Genomic DNA, 22,383 nt, shown 5'->3' on the forward strand with positions numbered 1-22,383 from the left:
AAAAAAAAAATCCCTATAACACTGAACACATTTTCAAAAATTCATAACTCTGTCAACAAAGATCAAATTTCTTTCATATTTGATATCTTGTATCAGCTGACAGAGTTTGATCTGGATCTGATCCAGATTACAGATTTTGTGGCCATTTAAATTTAGCATTGAAAAAACCATTTAATGTATATTTTACATTATGTTTTCATCAAACTTGCCCCAATCACTGTCATATTTGAATGAGAGGTGCAGACTGGAACTCACTATCACCTGACAAAGTTTGATCCTGATCTGATCCAGATTGTGTATTTTGTGGACAGTTGAACATAATATTAAAAAGCCCATTTGATGTATCTTTTGCTTTATATCTCAGTCAAAAGTACCTCAATCACTCTTATTTTGGACAATGAGGTGCAAACTGGCACTCTCAGTGAATAGACTAAGTTTGATCTGCATCTGATCCGTATTGCAGATTTAGCAGATATTTGATTTTTTTTTTTTTTTTAACATTGAAAAGCCCTTTTGATCTATATTTTGTGTGATATTATAAATTATATTATATTACATATATCTCAATCAAATGTGCCTCAGTCACTCTCATTTATGGATTTACCTACACTGCCAAAATTGGATGGAGATTCCAATTTTATGCCTGTTTGTCTTCCAGTTATCAGTCAGAAACCAAGTGCCAAAAAGCAATGACAAATTGTGCACAGCAGAGATAAACAATGTTCTGTGAAACTTATCTGAAAAACAATTCAGAAACTAAAAAAGTTGAAAAAAAAATGACACCACCACAAAAACATTGATTCAACTGTATGAACTAAATACATCCTCCTGACATTGGATCACATCTAATTTGTCTTATGAAAAGCCTTCTAACAGAACTCTGACTTTGAAATTTTTTTCCAAGGTAAAATTTGGTGGAACTGGAAACTCGTGGCGGTGCTCTGGTTTTCACTGTGTGACTATTGGAGGTTCTGGAACAAGCAGCAGTAGTCGGTAAAACATTAACTTTTGTTCTGCTTCCTTAGTAGTGACTGAGTGCATCCAGATGTCACCCTCATGGAGTTCAACGGTTGTCCAGGCAACTTAGAAGCTACACGGTGACCAATCAACACTCAGTGACTGCAGTTATCCGGTCAGAGGCCTTTGCCCGTCACATCCCATCAGGCCGAGTGGAAAACTGACTTCACGTTGACTCTGGCAGCTGCCTAACCTTTGTTTTTGTTTTTTGGTTGTTTGTGGTTTGTGTTTCTTTTGGGTTTTTTGACAGTTTCCTTTTGTGAAAGTGAAATGGCGTGATGTGTGCGTGTTTGCTTCAGACTTTGTCCGTTTGACCCCTCTCCTGAGTTTGAGCGTCAGTGCAGGTTGATGGCGAGGTTCCGGGTGGTCCGGGTCAGAGTCAGCTGGACGGCGCTGCTGGCCCTGGCACACTCCGTGTACCTGCTGATAGGAGCCACCGTCTTCCAGATCCTGGAGCGAGATGCCAAGTGCAACAACAGGAACCACTTCCAGCTGGAGAAGTTGAACATCTTGGAAAATTACATGTGTCTGGACAGAGCAGCGCTGGAGGAGTGTGTTCAGGTTTTTTCCATTTGTTTCCTGCTGTAGTTTAACTTAGCTAGGCAGTGTTTAGCCAAATCAGTGGTTCTCAAACTGTGGGGCAGGGCTTCATGCAGGGAGGCTGTGGATGACCTGAGGGGCTCTGGAGTGTCAAGTGCAACTAAAGTTAAATCAGGTATCGGTTTCTACAAATCTATCAGAACCTTTAACAGGAATATTTAAAATACAAATGGTACATTATTGGTGGAAATAAAGAAATAATCAAATCCTCATTAACTTAGATGGTTTTGCATACAAGCATTATTTTTAGTACTTTATCATTTTCCCCATAATATTGCTAACAATGGATAAATATGAATATATTATTTTGTGAAAGAAGACATAATTGCAGTAACGTGGAACAAGGATAATGTCAAAGCAAAGAAAGAAAAACTGGCGGATTTATTTTTGCTGTTATCACATTGGAGCTGAAAGGAAAAATGGCATAAAGCTCAAAGTGCAGACTGTAGACTTTAAATTAACATTAATTACATCCACATACAGAATTAATGGAACCGCTAAATTTTAAGTAGAGAATTTAAAACGTAGGGCCTTGTCTTGTTGTGACAACAGAATCGAGCTCTCATTCATGGTTGAATTTTACTGTAATGAATTTGTGCAAGGCTAAGGTAAGACACTAACAAAATAATAACTGCTGCCATATCGTACGGTTTTCTGATTTGTTGCACATTTTATATTTTTTTTATTTCACATTAAAAGCATTTTGTTTTGTTGTTGTTCAATATGTTTTATTGTTTTAATTATTAAAAATGGATTCATTTGCATTTATTTTGGATCATACTTTATATCCTGAACTTAAAATTATGAGGTACAGTAGATGTGAGTAAGAGTGTGAATGTGTTTGTCTGTGTATATGTACCGTCCCTGCGATAGGCTGGCAGTCTGTTCTCTCCCTGTGAACCTGAACTGGAATAAACAGGTTTAGAGAATGGATGTATAAAATATAAGGGGAATATTGTAGGAGTTACAGTACTGGTATGTGTGTGACCCAAAGTTTTTAGGGGACCACAAATTTGGACAATAGTCTATTTAGCCAGATGCATTATGTCACTGACAAGTCAACAGATGAAAAGCCTGGAGCTGAAGTCAGCTATCTAGGCCTCACTGCAGTGGCTTCTTATGGGGATCAGAATTCACATGAATATTCTCCTATTTGTTTGTTTTTAAGACACTCAATGGGCTACTCTAGCTCCACCTCCACAGTTCCTAATCTACTACTTGGTCTCTCAGATCATCAGAGATGGGTCTGTTGGTCATACCTGAGTGGAGATTGAAACAGAGAGGTGATCGGCCTGTCTCTGTTTTGGCACCTGTGTGGACTAAAACAGCTCCATGCAATCAGATCTGCCTCCTCCATCCACATATTCTGGGCTCTCTTCAAAATCCCTTTTTTTAATTTAGTGTTTAAACCAACTGATGCTGCATAGGTGTTCCACCTGGCCTGCTGCTAGAGCCATTACAGTTTGGCTACATTGTTGTTGTTGTTTTTTAAGGAAAAATCTGGAAAATTACAACCTACGCTCTAACTTTAGATGTTTTAAATGTCATCTTTTCATCAGGAACTAAAAAAATAATAATAATTTAATTGATGCATTCAAGCAGAAGTTAACTGGCTAATTAATGTTATAGTATGGGGCAAAAAAGGTAAGCCATTCTTGTTGAACAGGTGAAAACTTTAAATCTATTACAAACACTGAATAAAATGTCTATTCAGCACAATGCACAATTTACCAATGTGCACGTGTTCACACTCATTTATCCAATGAAACATTGCAAGACACACACCTTTGGGCACCGTAGGATAGATTTTACAATGTGATCCAGACATATACCATTATAGTCATATTCCAACATTCCACCCAAAACAGGTGAATTTTTTGTTTATTTATTTATTTATTTATTTATTTATAGTGCGTGCAACCAGTATGACATTGTAGACTAATACATCTTTAGTGGTCATACTTTTTTAAAATTTATTTAAAGCAACTGAATATATAGCAGGAGTTCATCATTGTAACGTAGTAACGTAACTCTTGTGTGGCAGAGTAACTAAAAAATCTATTTTACAAGGCAAATAAATACTGTTCCAGGAAACTAGTAAAGTGATTTTTTTTTTCTCCCTAGTCCAATTTTTGTTATGTTGATCTCATGCCTTTTTGTTTTCTAAAATGCAAATTTTAAAAGCTGCAGGTTGTGATTATCTTCTGTTTTATGATGTTAAAGTTTTATTATGTCCAGGTGATTTTGGACGCCTGGGAAAAGGGCGTGAACCCTTCGGGGAACTCGAGAAACCCCAGTAACTGGGACTTCAGCAGCCCCTTCTTTTTTGCAGGGACAGTGGTCACAACTATAAGTGAGCAGCCACGGCTCCAACTTTGGGACTGTTCCATGAGGAGCGCAGTGTTCCTGATGATGAAGATGATGATGATAATGATGATGATGATGATTCTTCTGTTTCACAGGTTACGGGAATCTGTCCCCCAGCACGGTGTGCGGCCAAGTGTTCTGTGTGTTTTACGCACTGTGTGGAATCCCCCTGAACCTCGCCTTTCTCAAACAACTCGAGAAGTGTCTTACTGTCCACCTGGGCAGACTGGAGAGGGGGATGGTCTCAGTTGTTCCACACAAGGTGACTGAGGGAAAAACACCAGTGGGATCATCAAACATACAGGTGAAGCCATAAGTTTACATACATGTGGGGTGAAAACCGTTTTCTCAACTCCACGTTTTTCATGTTCCAAATCAATATATTTTGATTTATTTCCAGATAAAGTTATGCAAACACAATAGTCGAATGATTTATTTATTTACTTAACTCTGTCAGATGTTCGGTGAATCAAATTTTGCACAAATCAAGTTGATTTAATCATTAACCCTCTGGGGTCTGAGGGCATTTTTTGAACAGTTCACTCGCCTGGCATTAATGTTTTATTATTGCTGTTAACAGCTCTCCCTGCATCCCACAATCAAGTCTCTTTTTTTCAGGACAACCTGTGCTTTCATAATATATATGCTTTTGTTGTGTTTTATAAGTGTAATAAAGGTTTACAATCAGAAATAAGAAAGGAAAAAGTAAAGTGGAAATTATTTTCCATGCACATTTATTCAAAATATACAGCAAACTATAATAAACAACTGTTTTGACACTTTATAAGGTAATTCTTGTGTGAAAGACTGTAAAACAAAAAGGTTCAAACAATGAACACAAATGCACATTTTGAACAATATATACAAAATGGTTTATGCGTTTTGTTTGTCTTCATCTCAAAGTAATTTCCATCTGCTATTACACAAAGGTTACGTCACAGACTTCTGCTTCTGCTGTTTTGGAGTGTTCTGTGCTGCTCCTATAGCAGCTTTCATTCACACTTTGGCCCACTTTGGCTCCTTACAGTCTGAGGAGCGGCCCTCCCCCTCGCTCCATTGATATGGTAACCAGTGCTTTACACCGATAAAGCAAGAGTTATCTAGTAACATTCACATGCAAACTAGTGGAGCAGTCCTGATAGTTACACACTCTTCGTCTGCTCCGTCTGCTTTCATTGATCACTGTGTGTAATGGCGCAGAGCGCATTGGAGCCCAATAGTATGTACTCATTGGAGCACCCAGGGCGCTGTTCAAACGGGCCAACTAGTAACATATCACTCCTGAAAACGATCTTTGGCTTTTCATGTGAGGTAAATCTGCTCTACAATTGGATTTTGGAAAACCATGTGACAGTGAACCAATTCCAATTGGACACACATTGTGCATGTCATCACACAGCTTCTATGAGGACTAGAAAGATGGCTGATGGCTGGCTCGAAAGTCTGCGGAGTTAACTTTTCAGCAAAAAAATAAATAAAAAGTTATTGATAATTTAGTAAAGCTTGGTCTTAGCTGTCGTATGCAATGGCGTCGGCCCCAGAACAGCACAGAGCACTCCAGAAATGGATGGAATTTCTCTTCAAAGATCCTAAATGACAAACTGGTGTAATTACGAGTTAAGTGGGACACCTGTGGCTGTATACTCATCAGTGCATCATATCATTTTGCCACACCTTCATAAATGACCCTTTTAAGGTACTTGGAGAGAGTACAATTCCCATGTGTTGCATATCAAAATGTTCAAAATAATCTTCGCTTTCCAGCTTTTCAGCTTTCAAATTTGTTTGAGTGCTTCTCAAATTTTCACAGCAAGAACCATTGAACTAATAATAATAATATAAAAAAAAATCTTGTGGACCATGTAACTCTAACTCTATCCCAGCACAAACACATTCACATCCACCTATGGTCAATTTAAAGTTTCCAATCCACCTAACCTGCATGTCTTTGGATATGGGACGAAGCTGGAGCACCTGGAGGCAACCCACACAGACATGGGGACAACACGCAAACTCCACACAAAAAGGCCCCACGTGGGAATTGAACTCATGACCCTCTTACTGTGAGGCAGCAGTGCTAACCCCTAAACCACCATGCTGCCCAACTAGTGTAACATATGAAAAGAATTTAGGATATAATCTAAAAAATGCCCACAAGCTGTTGGGAGCTGGTACATTGAGAACAACATATAAAGTATCACTTACCGACCAGTTTAGCTGGATGTCTTCTTTTTCAAGTAAATCCTTACGATATGAATTAAATCCCTCAGTGATGAAAACTCCGACTTTAGCGTCACTAAAATGTCCATAATTGCTCCGTTGAACAAAATCCATAATTGGTGTGCCGGTTCTGTAAAAACAATCCTTCTGCGTCTTTTTTTCCACAGTGTGGAAGAGTAAATACTAAAATAAAACTGTTTTCAGGTCAGTGGGAATGTTCCTTTAGGTTTTCTGAGCGCTTAAAGGCGTGTTTCAGTGAGAATGCCACACTGACAGACGCTGCAGCCGAATGGGACGAGAGACACAGACTGATATCAACAGTCCATGTGATGTTCTCTGGCATCCAGCATTGGCTATGAGTGACGGATCATCTTCAGTGATGTAAACTAACATAATGATGTGATGTAAACTACAGCTATGAAGTTGTAGTTTCAGTAAATACTCAAACAATGTTTCTGTGGTATTCCTTTGCTAATTTCTGAATAGCATTATGATGAAAAATTGATCTGGACACACTGGCCACCAGAGGATTAAGTTGACCAAAGAGGGCAACTTTTTTTAATGTCAATATTCAATTAATATTCAAAACTGAAATAAAAGGCTTCTCTTTTGTCCCGTGATCAACAGCTAACTTTGTCCAAGGTTTTTCGGTTTCAGTTTTGTGCTAAACTCGGGGCTCCATCCCCAGAAATGGAGTTGCTTTTTATTTGAAAATAAATTTTATAGAAATAATTTATGTGTTAATAATGACTTAACACATGAATTGAGTGGTAACATGAAATGTGTGGCATTGGCAAAAATTCTGTATTTGTTTAGTTGTTTTTTGTTTTGTTTTTTGCCCATGTGTATGTAAAGTTGTGGTCTTAATGACATGGCCAAAATATGTCGTCTAAAGTTCAAGACGGATTCAATCATTCTGTGCTGAATCTGAGCACTGTGTTTGTTTCATCCCGTAGCAAACAGTTGAGGTTGTGGCCGTGAGTTTATTCTTCGTCACTGGCAGCCTGCTGTTCCTGGTCGTTTCTCCTCTGCTGTTTAGTTACGCTGAAGGCTGGACTTTTGGCGAGGGATTCTATTTTGTATTCATTACCCTCAGCACCATCGGTTTTGGAGATTATGTGGTAGGTGAGTAGAAACACTAAGCATGTTGTGTGTTGGGGGGTGTGGCTGGATATTTTGGTGTTCTTTTCTTTTCTTTGCTCTCCAGGTGGCATGAGAACTGATTTGTCTGTGGAGAAGGTGCTGGCTGAAGAATCCTCACCCTCATCAACATCATGTGTAGCACCTGTGAATGGTGCTCACATGCAGCCTTAAAGACTTTCAGCTGAAGCAGATAATTGGATGGCGTTCTGCATTTAAGTCATGTGTGATTCAAGCAGAACTGCCGGGAACTCGACCTTGTGATGTTCGTTTGTGAGACGCTGAGGACCGCGCCTGGGTTTGACACATCGAACCCGTGAAGCAAGGAAGGGTGAGGGACACATGCTGTCAGCACACATTAAAGGTGATTAAGTGTTTGACTAATTGTTGATAGTAACTTGGTATTTTGTTACGCAGTATACTTGAATTGTGATGAGGATTGTGCAGCTTGCTTCTCACTGCTGTGGCATGCGGACAAGTGGTCCTCCACCTGTTGTGAGAAGCTGCTTATTTGCATAAAGCTTAAAATACAGACCTGTATGTGTTGCTGATAGTGTGTGTCTTTTGAAGGATATTAGTTGTAACTGCTAACTTACCTCACCTCTTCTATGCTTCGTAGAGAGTCGGTTTGTCGTGTCCACCTGGGGGGTGTTTGGCGGTGGTAGTGGGTCCAGGAGCGCCGGGCTTCGATCCTTTTGGGCGCTGGAGAGCGTGCCAGCCTTCACTCCACCAGAAGGACGCTATTTCTGTTTTTACACTTTTTATGCACCAGTGGGTAAATTAAATATATTGTTTTTGGAACCGCTTTTCTGGTTATTTGTAGCGCTGGGTTCCGTCTGACGCAGGTCCGCTCCTCAACCCGCGTCGACACATAATAAAGCAATCACTAACGAAGCATCCAAATGCTCAGCGCTCTGTCCACATTAGCTCAGCTCTGAGTGAAAGCACGGCGACATACTGACAGGTGATTTCCCCAAAAGATGTGTTTGGAAAAATCTGCTGCCCTTTCATAGACTTCAGCCATGTCAGCCCCAAAAAACAGTCAAGGTTTTTGTCAGGTAGATTTAAAGACTGAAGTTTAAACTTGATCATGTCCAAGTAAACCTCATTAACTCGCATTCGCATGTCACATTTTGGCTTTACTCGCAGTAGATTTAGACTACTGTAAAAAAGTCAGTTTTGATTTGACCATTTTTGGGAGGGATCGTCAGTGTGGATGATTCTGGATATTGATTTCTTCGTCTTCCTCCTCCAACTGCTGCATGTCAGTGAGGGTGGACGTGTGGCGGGCGCGTGTGTAGTAAGTAAGAATTTATTAGACAGTTTCATTAAACTGTCTAATAAATTCTGTTCGTTCTGGTGTTGACTGGAACAGTTTGGGGCAAGCATCTTTGATCCATAAGGACTGATTGTTGAAGTTTTCCTGAGGCGTCATAAATTGAGCCAGGGAATTATGGAAGACTGCTCACTTTTCTTTTTGCTTTCACATTTTGATGTCTATTTCTGCCCTTATTGTGATGTATTGTGATTCAAAATGTTTAAAACCAATGTTTTGAGTTAACTTGCATTAATTCATTTGCAGTAATGATGAAAGGTTACCATCCACAGCTGCATATATTCACTAATTCTACTTTTAATTTCCAGTTCTGTTGTATATTTTCAACATATTGTTGTATACATATTGTTGTATATTCATGTGTCTTCCTGCAGTTGCTAGCTTAATTCTGAGGGACAGTGCAGACAACTTTATGGAATGTTACATAGGCAAAAAAAAGTTGCATTTGCGATTTATTGGTAAATCAAAGTTCACCACAAACTAATCGGTTTATCCTCAATATGCACTCTTTTTAATTTGATGAGTTATGATGACAGCTTTTATTGCTTTTGAGTTATTATCTACACAAGCTAGCTGGGATGGACTGAGTCACGACTCATCTACATTTTTCTGGCCAGGCCCAACTCTGTTACCAACACAGGGGAACATGCTCAGTGGAAATGCATCTGAGCAAAGGTCTAAATTTTAGAGCCTTTTCAGAGAAAAATAACAAACTTAAGTACAAATTCTCCATCAAACATTTAGGTGTGATTCTTAGACTACGGGCACTTATTATGTCCTTTGATCATATTGTATGAAAAACAGAAAAAAGGGGAAATTTCACACTTTTATAGTTATCTTTACAATGAAAGTGTGTTAAGAAATTTGTTCTAGTAGTCTATGATGACTTTTTCACCTTTTTTCAGCATCATTATATGCAAATATTGCCATTTTGTGCTTGTCCCACACCCAGACTTTTGATCTTCAATGATAAAAATGAATGGTAAAAAAAAACGTTTTTTCTAATGTTTTAAAATATCTCTGAATAAAATATCTGTAACATAATCAAAACATAATTGGGGTATTCAGTGTCATACAACTGTTGTGATTTTTTTAAACAAAATGTAGTTGTCCCACACTATTGCCGTAATTTCCACCACAACACTTTCACAGTTTGCATGAAAGATTGTTTGGGTAGTTTCTATGGAGATAAACAGTGACATCAGAGCACATGTATATAGCGCCAAATCACAACAAACAGTTGCCCCAAGGCGCTTTATATTGTAAGGCAATGGTGTGGTGGAAATTACATTTACAAGGCCAATAGTGCCCGTAGTTAAAGAATCACCCTTAGGTACTGTCAAGATTTTCACTTCATCACATTTCATCACTTTTGTCAACAATTCTTAGTATCTTTTTATGTCTTTTTACAAGGACGTCAAATTTTGTTGGAGGCATTTTGATCTGATTTCAAATATGGCTGTCTTGAAAATCTCATATGTAGCCATTTGTTAGGCATTTATGCAGTGATTGAGCTGAAATTTGCCACATTAGGTAGCCATCATTAAGTAAAAAAAAAACACTTCCCATGGGTTTTGCTAAATTTTCAGTTTTGACCTTGATGTGACCCCTGGATGGTGACCACGCCCATTTTTCCCGTTGTCACTTTAAACATCATCTTCTCTGAAACCACCGAATCAGTGTAACTGAAATTTGGTGTGTTGTCTTACCCATGAGGACACCAAATTTGTTTGAGGCAATCCAGTCTGATTTCAAATATGGCAAAGGTAGCTCATTGGTAGCTCCAAAACATATCCTATGGGTTGTTAGATTTTCTTAATATTGACCTTGATATGACCTTTGGAGTTTGGCCATGCCCACTTTTGTAGCTGAAACTCTGATGTCTTGTATCATCCAGGTGAGCTACAGTGCCGTAGCACTATGTTTTTTTAAGACACCCCTTCACTTTTTGTTATTTCTGTTTGTTGCAGGGACCGATCCAAGCAAGCACTACATCTCTGTGTACCGCAGCCTGGCAGGTGTGTGGATCATCTTTGCCTTGGCTTGGCTCGCACTCATCTTCAACTTGGGGGCCAGAATAATGGAGCATGCAATTAGCCTGACTCACCCGGGCTTTAATGAAGAGGAGGAGGAGGAAGAAGAGGGCACGTCATCCACTAAACTGGAAGATCTAACTGTAGCTGAGACGGGCAGCTGAAGAAAATTACTGCAGGACTGCAACGGGACACGCATTAATTAGAAAGCGTGTCCTGATTCTTATTCCTACATAATGTGATACACCATAATCATTTATTTTCATGGACAAAGCACATTTGTGTAAATGTGCCAGTGTTGACATTCTAACTTCTACCAACTGACAGGTGGAGACCGTAATTATTGTCTGACTGACTGTTCAAAAGTCTCTGTATCCTGGAAAAGGATAGATAGATAGATAGATAGATAGATAGATAGATAGATAGATAGATAGATAGATAGATAGATAGATAGATAGATAGATAGATAGATAGATAGATAGATAGATAGATAGATAGATAGATAGATAGATAGATAGATAGATAGATAGAGGGTGTGCAGCTGTGCCTTATTAAACAATACGTATCTAGATTCATGGGCTACCATATAATTATAGGAATTGTACTTTTTTTATTATGCAATGATTTCATACCATTTGATTTGCTGCTATACGATGTAATCAATACTATTCTTTGTTTAATGTAGACATTAGTTTTTCATGATAAATTAGAATAAGCCAAAAGTGCCATTTCTGACCTTTAAATACATTTTTCATTAAAGACCTCCTTCGGGTTTTTGCTGCTGTGCTGCAACTCATTGACGTTGCCTATGCTTCCCTTTGTTCATCACTGAAGGGCAGCACTATGTACACAAGCAGAAAGCGCAGCACAGAAGTAGCCCAGAAGAATAAGCCAGCTGTTATTATAGCGTAAATAGCATTGCCTAAGTTTCTCGTTCTGTTCATATTAACAAATTGGGAAGTGAAGTGAATGTAAAGTTCAAGCGGGTACATTCATCCGTTAGACCGCCTACCACAATAAAAATACAGTGGGGTAAAAAGTATTTAGTCAGTTCCTGATTGTGCAAGTTCTCCTACTTAGAAAGATGAGAGAGGTCTGTAATTTTCATCATTGGTACACTTCAACTATGAAAGACAAAATGAGAAAAAATTCCAGGAAATCACATTGTAGGATTTTTAAAGAATTTATTTGTAAATTATGGTGGAAAATAAGTATTTGGTCAGTAAAAAAAGTTCAACTCTATACTTTGTAACATAGTCTTTGTTGGCAATGACAGAGGTCAAACGTTTCCTGTAAGTCTTCACCAGGTTTGCACACACTGTAGCTGGTATTTTGGCCCATTCCTCCATGCAGATGTCCTCTAGAGCAGTGATGTTTTGGGGCTGTCACTGGGCAACATGGACTTTCAACTCCCTCAACAAATTTTCTATGGGGTTGAGGTCTGGACTGGCTAGACCACTCCAGGACCTTGAAATGCTTTTTACGGAGCCTTCATGGCCCGAACGGTGTGTTTGGGACCATTGTCATGCTGGAAGACCCAGCCACGTTGCATCTTCAATGCTCTCACTGATGGAAGGACGTTTTGTCTTAGAATCTCATGATACATGGCCCCGTTCATTCTTCCCTTAACAGATCAGTCGTCCTATCCCCTTTGCAGAAAAACAGCCCCAAAGCATGATGTATGGTGTTCTTGGAATGCAACTCAGCATTCTTCTTCCTCCAAACACAATCAGTTGAGTTTACCAAAAAGTTCTATTTTGGCTTCATCTGACCACATGATATTCTCCCAGTCCTCTTCTGGATCATCCACATGCTCCCTGGCAAACTTCAGATGGGCCTGGACATGTACTGGCTTAAGCAGGGGGACACACCTGGCACTGCAGGATTTGAGTCCCTCTCTGCGTAGTGTGTAGCCTTTGTTACTTTGGTCTCAGCTCTCTGCAGGTCATTCATCAGGTCCCTCTGTGTAGTTCTGGGATTTTTGTTCACCGTTCTCATGGTCATTTTGACCCCACGGGTCGAAATGGAGCATGGAGCCCCAGATCGAGGGAGATTATCAATGGTCTTGTATGTCTTCCATTTTCTTACAATTGCTCCCACAGTTGATTTATTCACACCAACCTGCTTGACTATTCTAGATTCACTCTTCCCAGCCTGGTGCACATCTACAATTTTCTTCCTGGTGTCCTTCGACAGCTCTTTCGTCTTGGCCATGGTTGAGTTTGGAGTCTGACTGTTTGAGGCTGTGAACAGGTGTCTTTTATACAGATAATGAGTTCAAACAGGTGCCATTAATACAGGTAACAGGTGGAGGACAGAAGAGCTTCTTAAAGAAGAAGTTACAGGTCTGTGAGAGCCAGAAATCTTTCTTGTTTGTGGGTCACCAAATACTTATTTTCCACCATAATTTACAAATAAATTCTTTAAAAATCCTACAATGTGATTTCCAGGATTTTTTTTTTTTCTCATTTTGTCTCTCACAGTTGAAGTGTACCTATGATGAAAATTACAGACCTCTCTCATCTTTCTAAGTAGAAGAACTTGCACAATCAGGGACTGACTAAATACTTTTTTACCCCACTGTAGTCTCTTGAGAGCTTCGCATCAATCTTTGAACCTTTACAAGAGTTTGCAGATGCAGAATCAGCAGTGAAACAAGATTAACTCAACTGATTGATGACATTAAATTGAACCATTGATCAGTTCATGGGTCTGTGTACTGTTATATTCGTATCCATTGCTGATATTGATTTTTGATTTGAATCAGTTGTTATTGATAGATGATGGATGGATGGATGGATGGATGGATGGATGGATGGATGGATGGATGGACTGTCAGTGCCTTGCACCAGTGAGAAGTTGGATGTCTAGAAACTTACTACTTTTAAACTCTGAAAAGTCTGAAATGATGGTTCTTGGTCCATTCTTGGTCCAGTGAGACATCGGCATCAATTTGACCAGTTAACACTCAGCCTAGGCTCGTGTGTCATACATCACACTGACAAAGTGAGGAACCTTGGGGTAATTTTTGATCCTTCGTTGTCCTTTGGTCTCCATATTAGAAATATTACTAGGACTGCTTTCTTCCACCTGCGAAATATAGCAAAGATTTGTCCCATCCTGTCTATGGCTGATGCTGAGACCCTGATCCATGCGTTCATCGCTTCTAGATTGGACTACTGCAATGTTCTATTTTCTGGTTTACCGCAGGCTAGCATTAGGGGTCTCCAATTGGTTCAGAATGCTACAGCCAGACTTTTGACACAAAGCAGAACGTTTGACCACATTACACCCATTTTGGCATCTCTTCACTGGCTTCCTGTCCCAGTGAGATCAGATTTAAGGTTCTGCTACTAACCTATAAAATTATTCATGGACTGGCACCTCCCTACCAGGCTGACCTAATTAAACCTTACGTACTGGCCCGGGCTTTACATTCTCATGGTGCAGGACTACTTTGTGTCCCTAGGGTGAATAAGAAGTCTGCGGGTCACACAGCTTTCTCTTATTGTGCCCCTGTTCTGTGGAATGATCTCCCTGCATCAATAAAACAGTCAGATTCTGTGAAGACTTTCAAGTCCAGACTTAAGACGCACTTATTTTCCCTTTCAGATGGCTAGCATACTAATATAGTTTTGTTTTACGCTTTTTACTCTTTTAATTCATGTTATTAGTAATTGAAGAGGGCCGCAGCCTCAACTTCACCTAAATTCTGGGTGTTTTAGTGAAGTTTAAGGCTAGCGGCTGGCGATCACCTTAGTATTTCTTCTGTTTTTCTTGTTGATTAATGCTGGCAAATTATACAGTATTTTTTTTTCTTTCTGATGCCTGATTCTGTTTTTTCTCTGTTTAAGGTGCAGCTCCATCCAGATATGGGAGTTGTATTTGTGTTGGCGATCCTCCTGTCCTGTGCACCAACAGCAATTCTTGTATATTCGTCCGTGAATTGTTCTGTGAATTGTTCTGTAATTTATGTTTGTAGCATGGCCCAAGCAGAGGGTCATCCCTTTGAGTCTGGTCTGCTTGAGGTTTCTTCCTCAGAGGGAGTTTTTCCTTACTACTGTTGCTCTGGGGGTTGGTAAGGTTAGACCTTACCTGTGTGAAGCGCCTTGAGGCAACTCTGTTGTGATTTGGCGCTATATAAATGAAAATAAATTGAAAAAATTGAAAACTGTTAGATAAATTAATATTTTTACTTACATGCATTTTCTAACATGACTCAGCTGCATTGTAGTGAATTTTTGTTGAAAGTCGTGTAAGTGTGCGTTAACACGTCTGTCTGTGAACTAATGGTCAACCAGCATGAGCCGCTGTCTTAATTCATCAAACACGTCCATCGTCACAGTGCTGTGGAGTTGGTGTTGTGCTCCATGAGTGCACCAAACAGGATCGATCGCCTGTGACCTTAACTGACCCCCTCAGGAAGCTGCTGGACAAACCCTGGAGAAGAGTAACTCCATGGACCACAATAACCTATCAGTTACCTTGGCTGCAGCCGTCACCTCCAGCCTGGCCCCTGGTGGTGTCTGCTGGTTTTCCTCCACTGGATTTACATGAGGCCATTTGAGCGATTGAAACAGCAGTGCACGTGGAGCTTCATTTGCCTGAAATAAACAGACTAACTAGGAGGAGACAGGGGAAGCGTCAGTCTGCAGAGAGACGGCGAGCACGGCTGGATCCTGATATTCTAGGAGGAGAAGATGGGACTAAAAGAAATCGTCAGCTTTGCTCACATTGCCCCCATCCTCTTACTGGGGGTGATCTATGTGCTCTACGTGTTGATTGGAGGTGTGATCTTCTGGAAGCTAGAAGGAGATCTGGGAAAGAAAGACATCAGCCTGATACGGTCAAACAAAGAGAAGCTGCTGAAGACTTACAGCTGTTTGAACCAGGAGGGTTTGGAAGCAGTGGCTCAGGTGAGGCACGAAACGTCATCCGGAAAGTATTCACTACGCTTCACTTTTTCCACATTTTGTTATGTTCCAGCCTTATTCCAAAATGGAGTAAATAGATTTTTTTTTCCCCTCAAAATTCCACTCACAACACTCCATAATATCAACATGAAAAAAGTTTTTTGAAACTTCTGAAAATTTATTTTAAAAAAATAACTAAGAAATCACATATACATAAGTATTCACACCCTTTGCTCAATACTTTGTTGATGCACCTTTTCGCAGCAATTACAGCCTCATGTCTTCTTGAATATGATGCCACAAGCTTGGTGCACCTACCTTTGGGCAGTTTTGCCCCATTCCTCTTTGCAGCACCTCTCAAGCTCCATCAGGTTGGATGGGGATGAAGTGACTCAATTTTGGAATAAGGCTGTAATACAAGAAAATGTGGGAAAAGTGAAGCTCTGTGAATACTTTCCGGATGCACTGCATTTGTGATTTATTTTTATATGTGATGAAATCAGACACTCTGTTGAAATGGGCATTTTGACAAACATGCTCACACGTCAGCCCACCTCCTCTTCAGGCAGAATTTTGTGTAGAGAGCCTGTACAAGGAGACGGGAGCCTCTGTTGCTGGAGTAGGTTCCAAAGGTTAAAGGTAAATAATTAGAGTGCCTTTATTAGAGAGAGTGGCAACATGACGAGTCGAAAAAAATTGGTCATGTGACTCATGGTGCCATCGTGGGGCAAAAATAGTATTGGTTGTTAATGTGTTTGCATGTAAATCCAGCTATTTTATTTATTTATTCGCTGAAAATGCTGGGTTGTTGTGCATTTGGATGCACACATAGTCACAGCAAGGGCTTCAAGATGTACAGATTCCCTTCAGATCCAAACAGAAGAAAAATTTGGGAAAATAAAGTCAGCCATGTGGGATGGAAGCGACTTCAGCGTCAAAGCTTTGAGAGGTAAATTTATTGTTCAGTCTCATGTACAGTAAAACTCACCCAAACCGTCGTCGTATAAACGACAATGTACAGCAGATTTTTCGCTCACATCAGATAAAATGTCTCATCTGATCGCAATGTATTTCCATTAAAAACCCTGAGCAGTCTGGACGTGCAGAGGTACAAATTAAAGTTCAGCTCTGACACTCACAGATTTGCGTAAAGTGGGAGGCCGTTTAGTTTTGTCAAACGGTGTTCAGGCTCGGACCGGCAACCTGACATGCACCTGTTAAATCAGACACAAAAGGCTGTGATTTGACACTTGTCTTTTTAATCCTTCATCTTCCATCGTATTATAACAGTTTTTATAGTGCAAATGGTGATAAATGGATCAGAAAAGTCCACATCACATTTACAGTACAAAGTCGGTAAAAGACGAAATTGTTCAGCTTACCTTTGATTTGGAGGTGATGATTGTAGAAAAAAAAAGCTTGTTGAGGGTCAAATTAGTCCAGAATAAACCATAATCCAGAGACGGAGAATTTTAAAACTCATGCACATCATTGCATGACACGGAGTTACAGAGCTGCAGCTGCATAAATCAGGCTTTAAATTAATTAAATAAATCATTATAAATTGTAAATTTATGTAAATTTGATAGCTTAACTATTTTTATTTTTTATTTTTGACAGCACCTGTACCTGGATGTGTTGCTGTATGTGGTTAAATGGTTTAAAAATATGTTGAAACCATAAAAGGTCCATTCAGTGGTTCAGCGCAGTTAGACCCAAAATGGCACCGTGTTCTGAGTTGACACCTCTCTCCAATCAAGGCACTCTAGCTATAATAATGTGTTGTGGCCACATTCTTTGTCCATTGGTTGGCAATATTCTGAGTAACATACCAGCGTTCTGGATCATCTACAAATCAGTGCTGCTGCAACATTGTGATGCATCGCTGTCACTTTAATGTAATATTCAACACTGTTCAGTTTCTAGCCTGACCTTTGAACTTTGCAGGCGCTTCACACTAGCAAGGTAAACTGACCCACCCGCTGAGCATGCACACTGGCAACGGTAGTAGGGAAAAATTCCTTCGGCCATTTCTTGATTACAAGAAGAAACCTTAACCATACTAATTAAAACCAAGTAAAACTCAATCAATCAATCAACTTTTTTCTTGTATAGCGCCAAATCACAACAAACAGTTGCCCCAAGGCGCTCCACATTGCAAGGCAAGGCCATACAATAATTATTTAAAACTAAAAACAAAAAGGTATTAGAGGACTGATGCATACCTGATGCACTCTACACACCATTTTGTAAATATACACCGATGTCTGTAATGGTGTTTTTGACACCGTGTGACTTCATCATATGACTTCTGCGTGATTTCATGATGATGTTATTCATACCCGTCATCATCCAGTAGATCATTCATCTAGGCTTCTTAGTTATTGAGATATACAAGAAAAGGTGTTTTTCAGGTGTTTCCTTGACCTTTGACCAGACTACTCCAAATCTAATCACACCACTGGATATCTATTTGTGATATTCCCACCAGGTTTGAAGGAAATCAATCTGGTACAGACACGCAAACATATGGCAGTGACAAAACAATATCCCGCGTGTTGTTTTACAGGTTGTTCAAGATGCGTCTAAGGTTGGCCTGAGTTTGAGAGGGAACTCTACATCATACGGCTTCTGGAGGTTCACAAGCTCTGCTGTGTTTGCTGCGACTGTGGTTACAACCATCGGTAAGCAAAGTCTGAAAACTACTCAGATCCACAGAATGCCAGATTCTGTCAGTGAATCCTGATGCCTTAAAAGTTTCACATTAATTCAACCTAATGCTGAAAATCTGTGGTAAGAGCTTCACCTATCAGCAACTTGATGATGCTTTCAGGGTTGGAGGAGTGACCTTTGAGGCAGTTTGAGCAGTAGGGTCATTTTTGGTACGGAGAGAAATTAAAAGTTCTCTACTTTGATATATAAGTGAGTAAAAGTGCTTCATGGACACATTAAAGTCAAGTTGCCAAGGGACACATTTCTCCAGACAATGTCTGTGTCCTTAGACTAGACACTTAATGTGCATTGTCTCAGTCCACCCAGCTGTAAATGGATACCGGTGTTGGCTGGAGAAGTAACCTGTGATGGACTGGTGTTCCATCACAGGTCATCGTAGACTGTTATTGGGTTCACGCTACAGTATCCAGGGATAAACCCCACTGCCAACAGGTCCCAGGGCATGTATCAGACATGCTTCCTCTTAAAGGACGTTGTCTTGATCTACAACTTTATTCACATGAACATATTGTTAGCACGTAAACCTGTGAGTGCTCTACTCACCGGTAACAGCTGCTTCATTAGTGACAAATCCCTTTTTTGACCAATTTGTTTAGGAAAAAATGAATGACAGCGTACAAGGAAACTACAGAAATCCCCTGTGTGTTCAAAATATCAGTAAAACAGCGTTAGCTACCTACTACTACTACTACTCCTCCCACCTACAGTAGTGTTCAGAATAATAGTAGTGCTATGTGACTAAAAAGATTAGTCCAGGTTTTGAGTATATTTCTTATTGTTACATGGGAAACAAGGTACCAGTCGATTCAGTAGATTCTCACAAATCCAACAAGACCAAGCATTCATGATATGCACACTCTTAAGGCTATGAAATTGGGCTATTAGTAAAAAAAAAGTAGAAAAGGGGGTGTTCACAATAATAGTAGTATGGCATTCAGTCAGTGAGTTCGTCAATTTTGTGGAACAAACAGGTGTGAATCAGGTGTCCCCTATTTAAGAATGAAGCCAGCACCTGTTGAACATGCTTTTCTCTTTGAAAGCCTGAGGAAAATGGGACGTTCAAGACATTGTTCAGAAGAACAGCGTAGTTTGATTAAAAAGTTGATTGGAGAGGGGAAAACTTATACACAGGTGCAAAAAATTATAGGCTGTTCATCTACAATTATCTCCAATGCTTTAAAATGGACAAAAAACCAGAGACGAGTGGAAGAAAACAACCATCAAAATGGATAGAAGAATAACCAGAATGGCAAAGGCTCACCCATTGATCAGCTCCAGGATGATCAAAGACAGTCTGGAGTTACCTGTAAGTGCTGTGACAGTTAGAAGACACCTGTGTGCAAGAATCCCCCACAAAGTCCCTCTGTTAAATAAAAGACATGTGCAGAAGAGGTTACAATTTGCCAAAGAACACATCAACTGGCCTAAAGAGAAGTGGAGGAATATTTTGTGGACTGATGAGAGTAAAATTGTTCTCTTGGGTCCAAGGGCCGCAGACAGTTTGTGAGACAACCCCCAAACTCTGAATTCAAGCCACAGTTCACAATGAAGACAGTGAAGCATCATGATATGGGCATGTTTCTCCTACTATGGTGTTGGACCTCTATATCGCATACCAGGTATCATGGATCAGTTTGGATATGGCAAAGTATTTGAAGAGGTCATGTTGCCTTATGCTGAAGAGGACATGCCCTTGAAATGGGTGTTTCAACAAGACAATGACCCCAAGCACACTAGTAAACCAGCAAAATCTTAGTTCCAAACCAACAAAATTAATGCCTCGCAGATGTGAAGAAATCATGAAAAACTGTGGTTATACAACTAAATACTAGTTTAGTGATTCACAGGATTGCTAAAAAAGTATTTTGAACGTAATAGTTTTGAGTTTGTAGCGTCAACAGCAGATGCTACTATTATTGTGAACACCCCCTTTTCTACTTTTTTTTTACTAATAGCCCAATTTCATAGCCTTAAGAGTGTGCATATCATGAATGCTTGGTCTTGTTGGATTTGTGAGAATCTACTGGTACCTTGTTTCCCATGTAACAATAAGAAATATACTCAAAACCTGGATTAATCTTTTTAGTCACATAGCACAACTATTATTCTGAACACTACTGTACTTACTTATTTATTCAGTTCAGTCTCATTAATAATTTAACATTGTGTTTCTGAGGAATGCAGCTCTCTGGGCAATCTGTTATAGTGTCCAGAAGGGGGCGACTGAGAATCTGCTGCCATATTGGGGCCAGCAGATCGTTGTTGCATTGTTTTGTACTGAGCAAGTCACTCACGTGGAACGACTTGTTTGAATTGTTTTGAGACGTCAGTCTATGAGCATGAGTTCCATTATGTTCCAGTTTGCCTACAAAGGGAAATTAGTTTGTCTGGAAAGCTGTTTTTTTTTGTTGTTTTTTTAGGTTTGTAATTGACAATAATCAAGGCCGTAGACTAGCACTCTAACTAGCACGGAGCGATGTTGTGACTTCATTTGGAAGGAAAGTGGGTGTGGCAAGCAACAGCTCCTTACCGTTTAAAGTAACAGACCCAGAAACAGATCTTAAAGACCAGATGTTAGTCTTTTTTAAAGCATGCAGCTTCTATTGGGCACAAAACCAAGCCCTCAGAACTCAGAATTTGGGCTGGAAGTCTAAATTAAGCCATGTCTCCTGCTGCAGTGCTAACATCTGGTGCTAACAGTCTAATTTTTTTAATAGGTTATGGAAACATCAGTCCCAGCACCATGTCTGGTCAGATCTTCTGTGTGTTCTTTGCTCTGGTTGGCATTCCCCTCAACATGGTGGTACTCAATAGGGTGGGCAAATACATGCTGCTTCTAGAGAGAAACATTTCTGACTTCCTCCAGAAGAGGACCAAGAAAAGGGTGAGGACACCATGCATCACTCAACCATCAAAATAATACTTCAGGGCTGTATGAGGGTCCTGGTGATTCATTACCGGACTAATCCAACAGTGTTGCCTCCAACATCTCACTCTAGATGTGTACTCGCTTCTTCGTCCACCTGGTGTCTTACATGTGTGGCTTAGTTCTGTTTTTCGTGGTGCCAATGATCGTGTTCCAGCAGCATGAAGGTTGGACGCTTTCAGAAGGCATCTACTACTGCTTCATCACCCTCAGCACCATCGGCTTTGGAGACTACGTGGCAGGTACAGCAAGCCATATAATTAGGCTAGTATTTATATTTGCAATTTTTTTTTAGCTTTCACTTTTGATACTGTGTGTGCTTCTTACCCTGTGTGCTGTTGTACAGTGCTGCTGGAACCTCAATTTCCCTGAGGGAGTCTTCCCAAGGGATTAATAAAGTTCTATCTAATCTAATCACTTTGATAGATGTTGATTGACACTATGTGAGAACGTTTTTTTTTTTTTTTTTTTTTTTTTTTTTTTTTTTTTTACTTTTATAGACAGTAATCCAGACAAAGTCTACCCACAATGGTACAACATCCTCATGGCTTGCTGGATCTTCTTTGGCTTGGCCTGGCTGGCCCTGATTATCAACCACTCCATTGACATCCTGGAGCGGCTCAACAAGTACTACAAACAGCAGTGGGCTGGCAGTAAGGGCGAGGAAAAGACTGCCAGTCCAGAACCAAACAGCCCTGACACACAGATGGAAGATGAAGATGAGATCAAGAAGACCCCAGTAACACAATAACCACCACCACCCAAAAAAAAAAAAGGATAGATTCTCAAGATTTGACCCCTCTGAGCTGAAAACAGGGGTAATGCTGAATATGGTTACACAAAGATATATGAATTTAAAGACATCACTCGATCCACTTTAACACATTGACAACATAAGATGTGTGCAGTCAAGGAAAAATGAAGGTGTATGTAAACATGTGGCACATCACTTAAACAGCACTTTTAAAGAAATGAATGTTTGCCAACTTCATTCTTTTTAGCAGATAACAGCCCAGAAACTGGAGAATGAACCAAACATTGAAGATGGTGCCGCTGTGTTTGGTTCGCCGTCCTCGTCTGCTAGACTTACTTTTGATT

General features: G+C 39.9%; 1 protein-coding gene across 1 annotated transcript; it reads left to right on the forward strand.

Moving 5' to 3' along the window:
• Positions 1–1,300: 1,300 nt before the first annotated feature.
• kcnk17 (potassium channel, subfamily K, member 17) lies at positions 1,301–22,036 on the forward strand. Its single transcript, XM_034159855.1, has 11 exons — positions 1,301–1,578; positions 3,856–3,970; positions 4,080–4,246; positions 7,161–7,329; positions 10,651–10,869; positions 11,474–11,586; positions 15,405–15,629; positions 18,196–18,310; positions 21,077–21,243; positions 21,359–21,527; positions 21,786–22,036. Exons 1-11 carry the CDS (start codon positions 1,366–1,368, stop codon positions 22,034–22,036), a joined length of 1,923 nt encoding a protein of 640 aa, XP_034015746.1. The 5' UTR covers positions 1,301–1,365.
• Positions 22,037–22,383: the final 347 nt, after the last annotated feature.

The sequence above is a fragment of the Thalassophryne amazonica genome, chromosome 19 (genome assembly GCF_902500255.1).
Source record: "Thalassophryne amazonica chromosome 19, fThaAma1.1, whole genome shotgun sequence".
Taxonomy (NCBI): Eukaryota; Metazoa; Chordata; class Actinopteri; order Batrachoidiformes; family Batrachoididae; genus Thalassophryne; species Thalassophryne amazonica.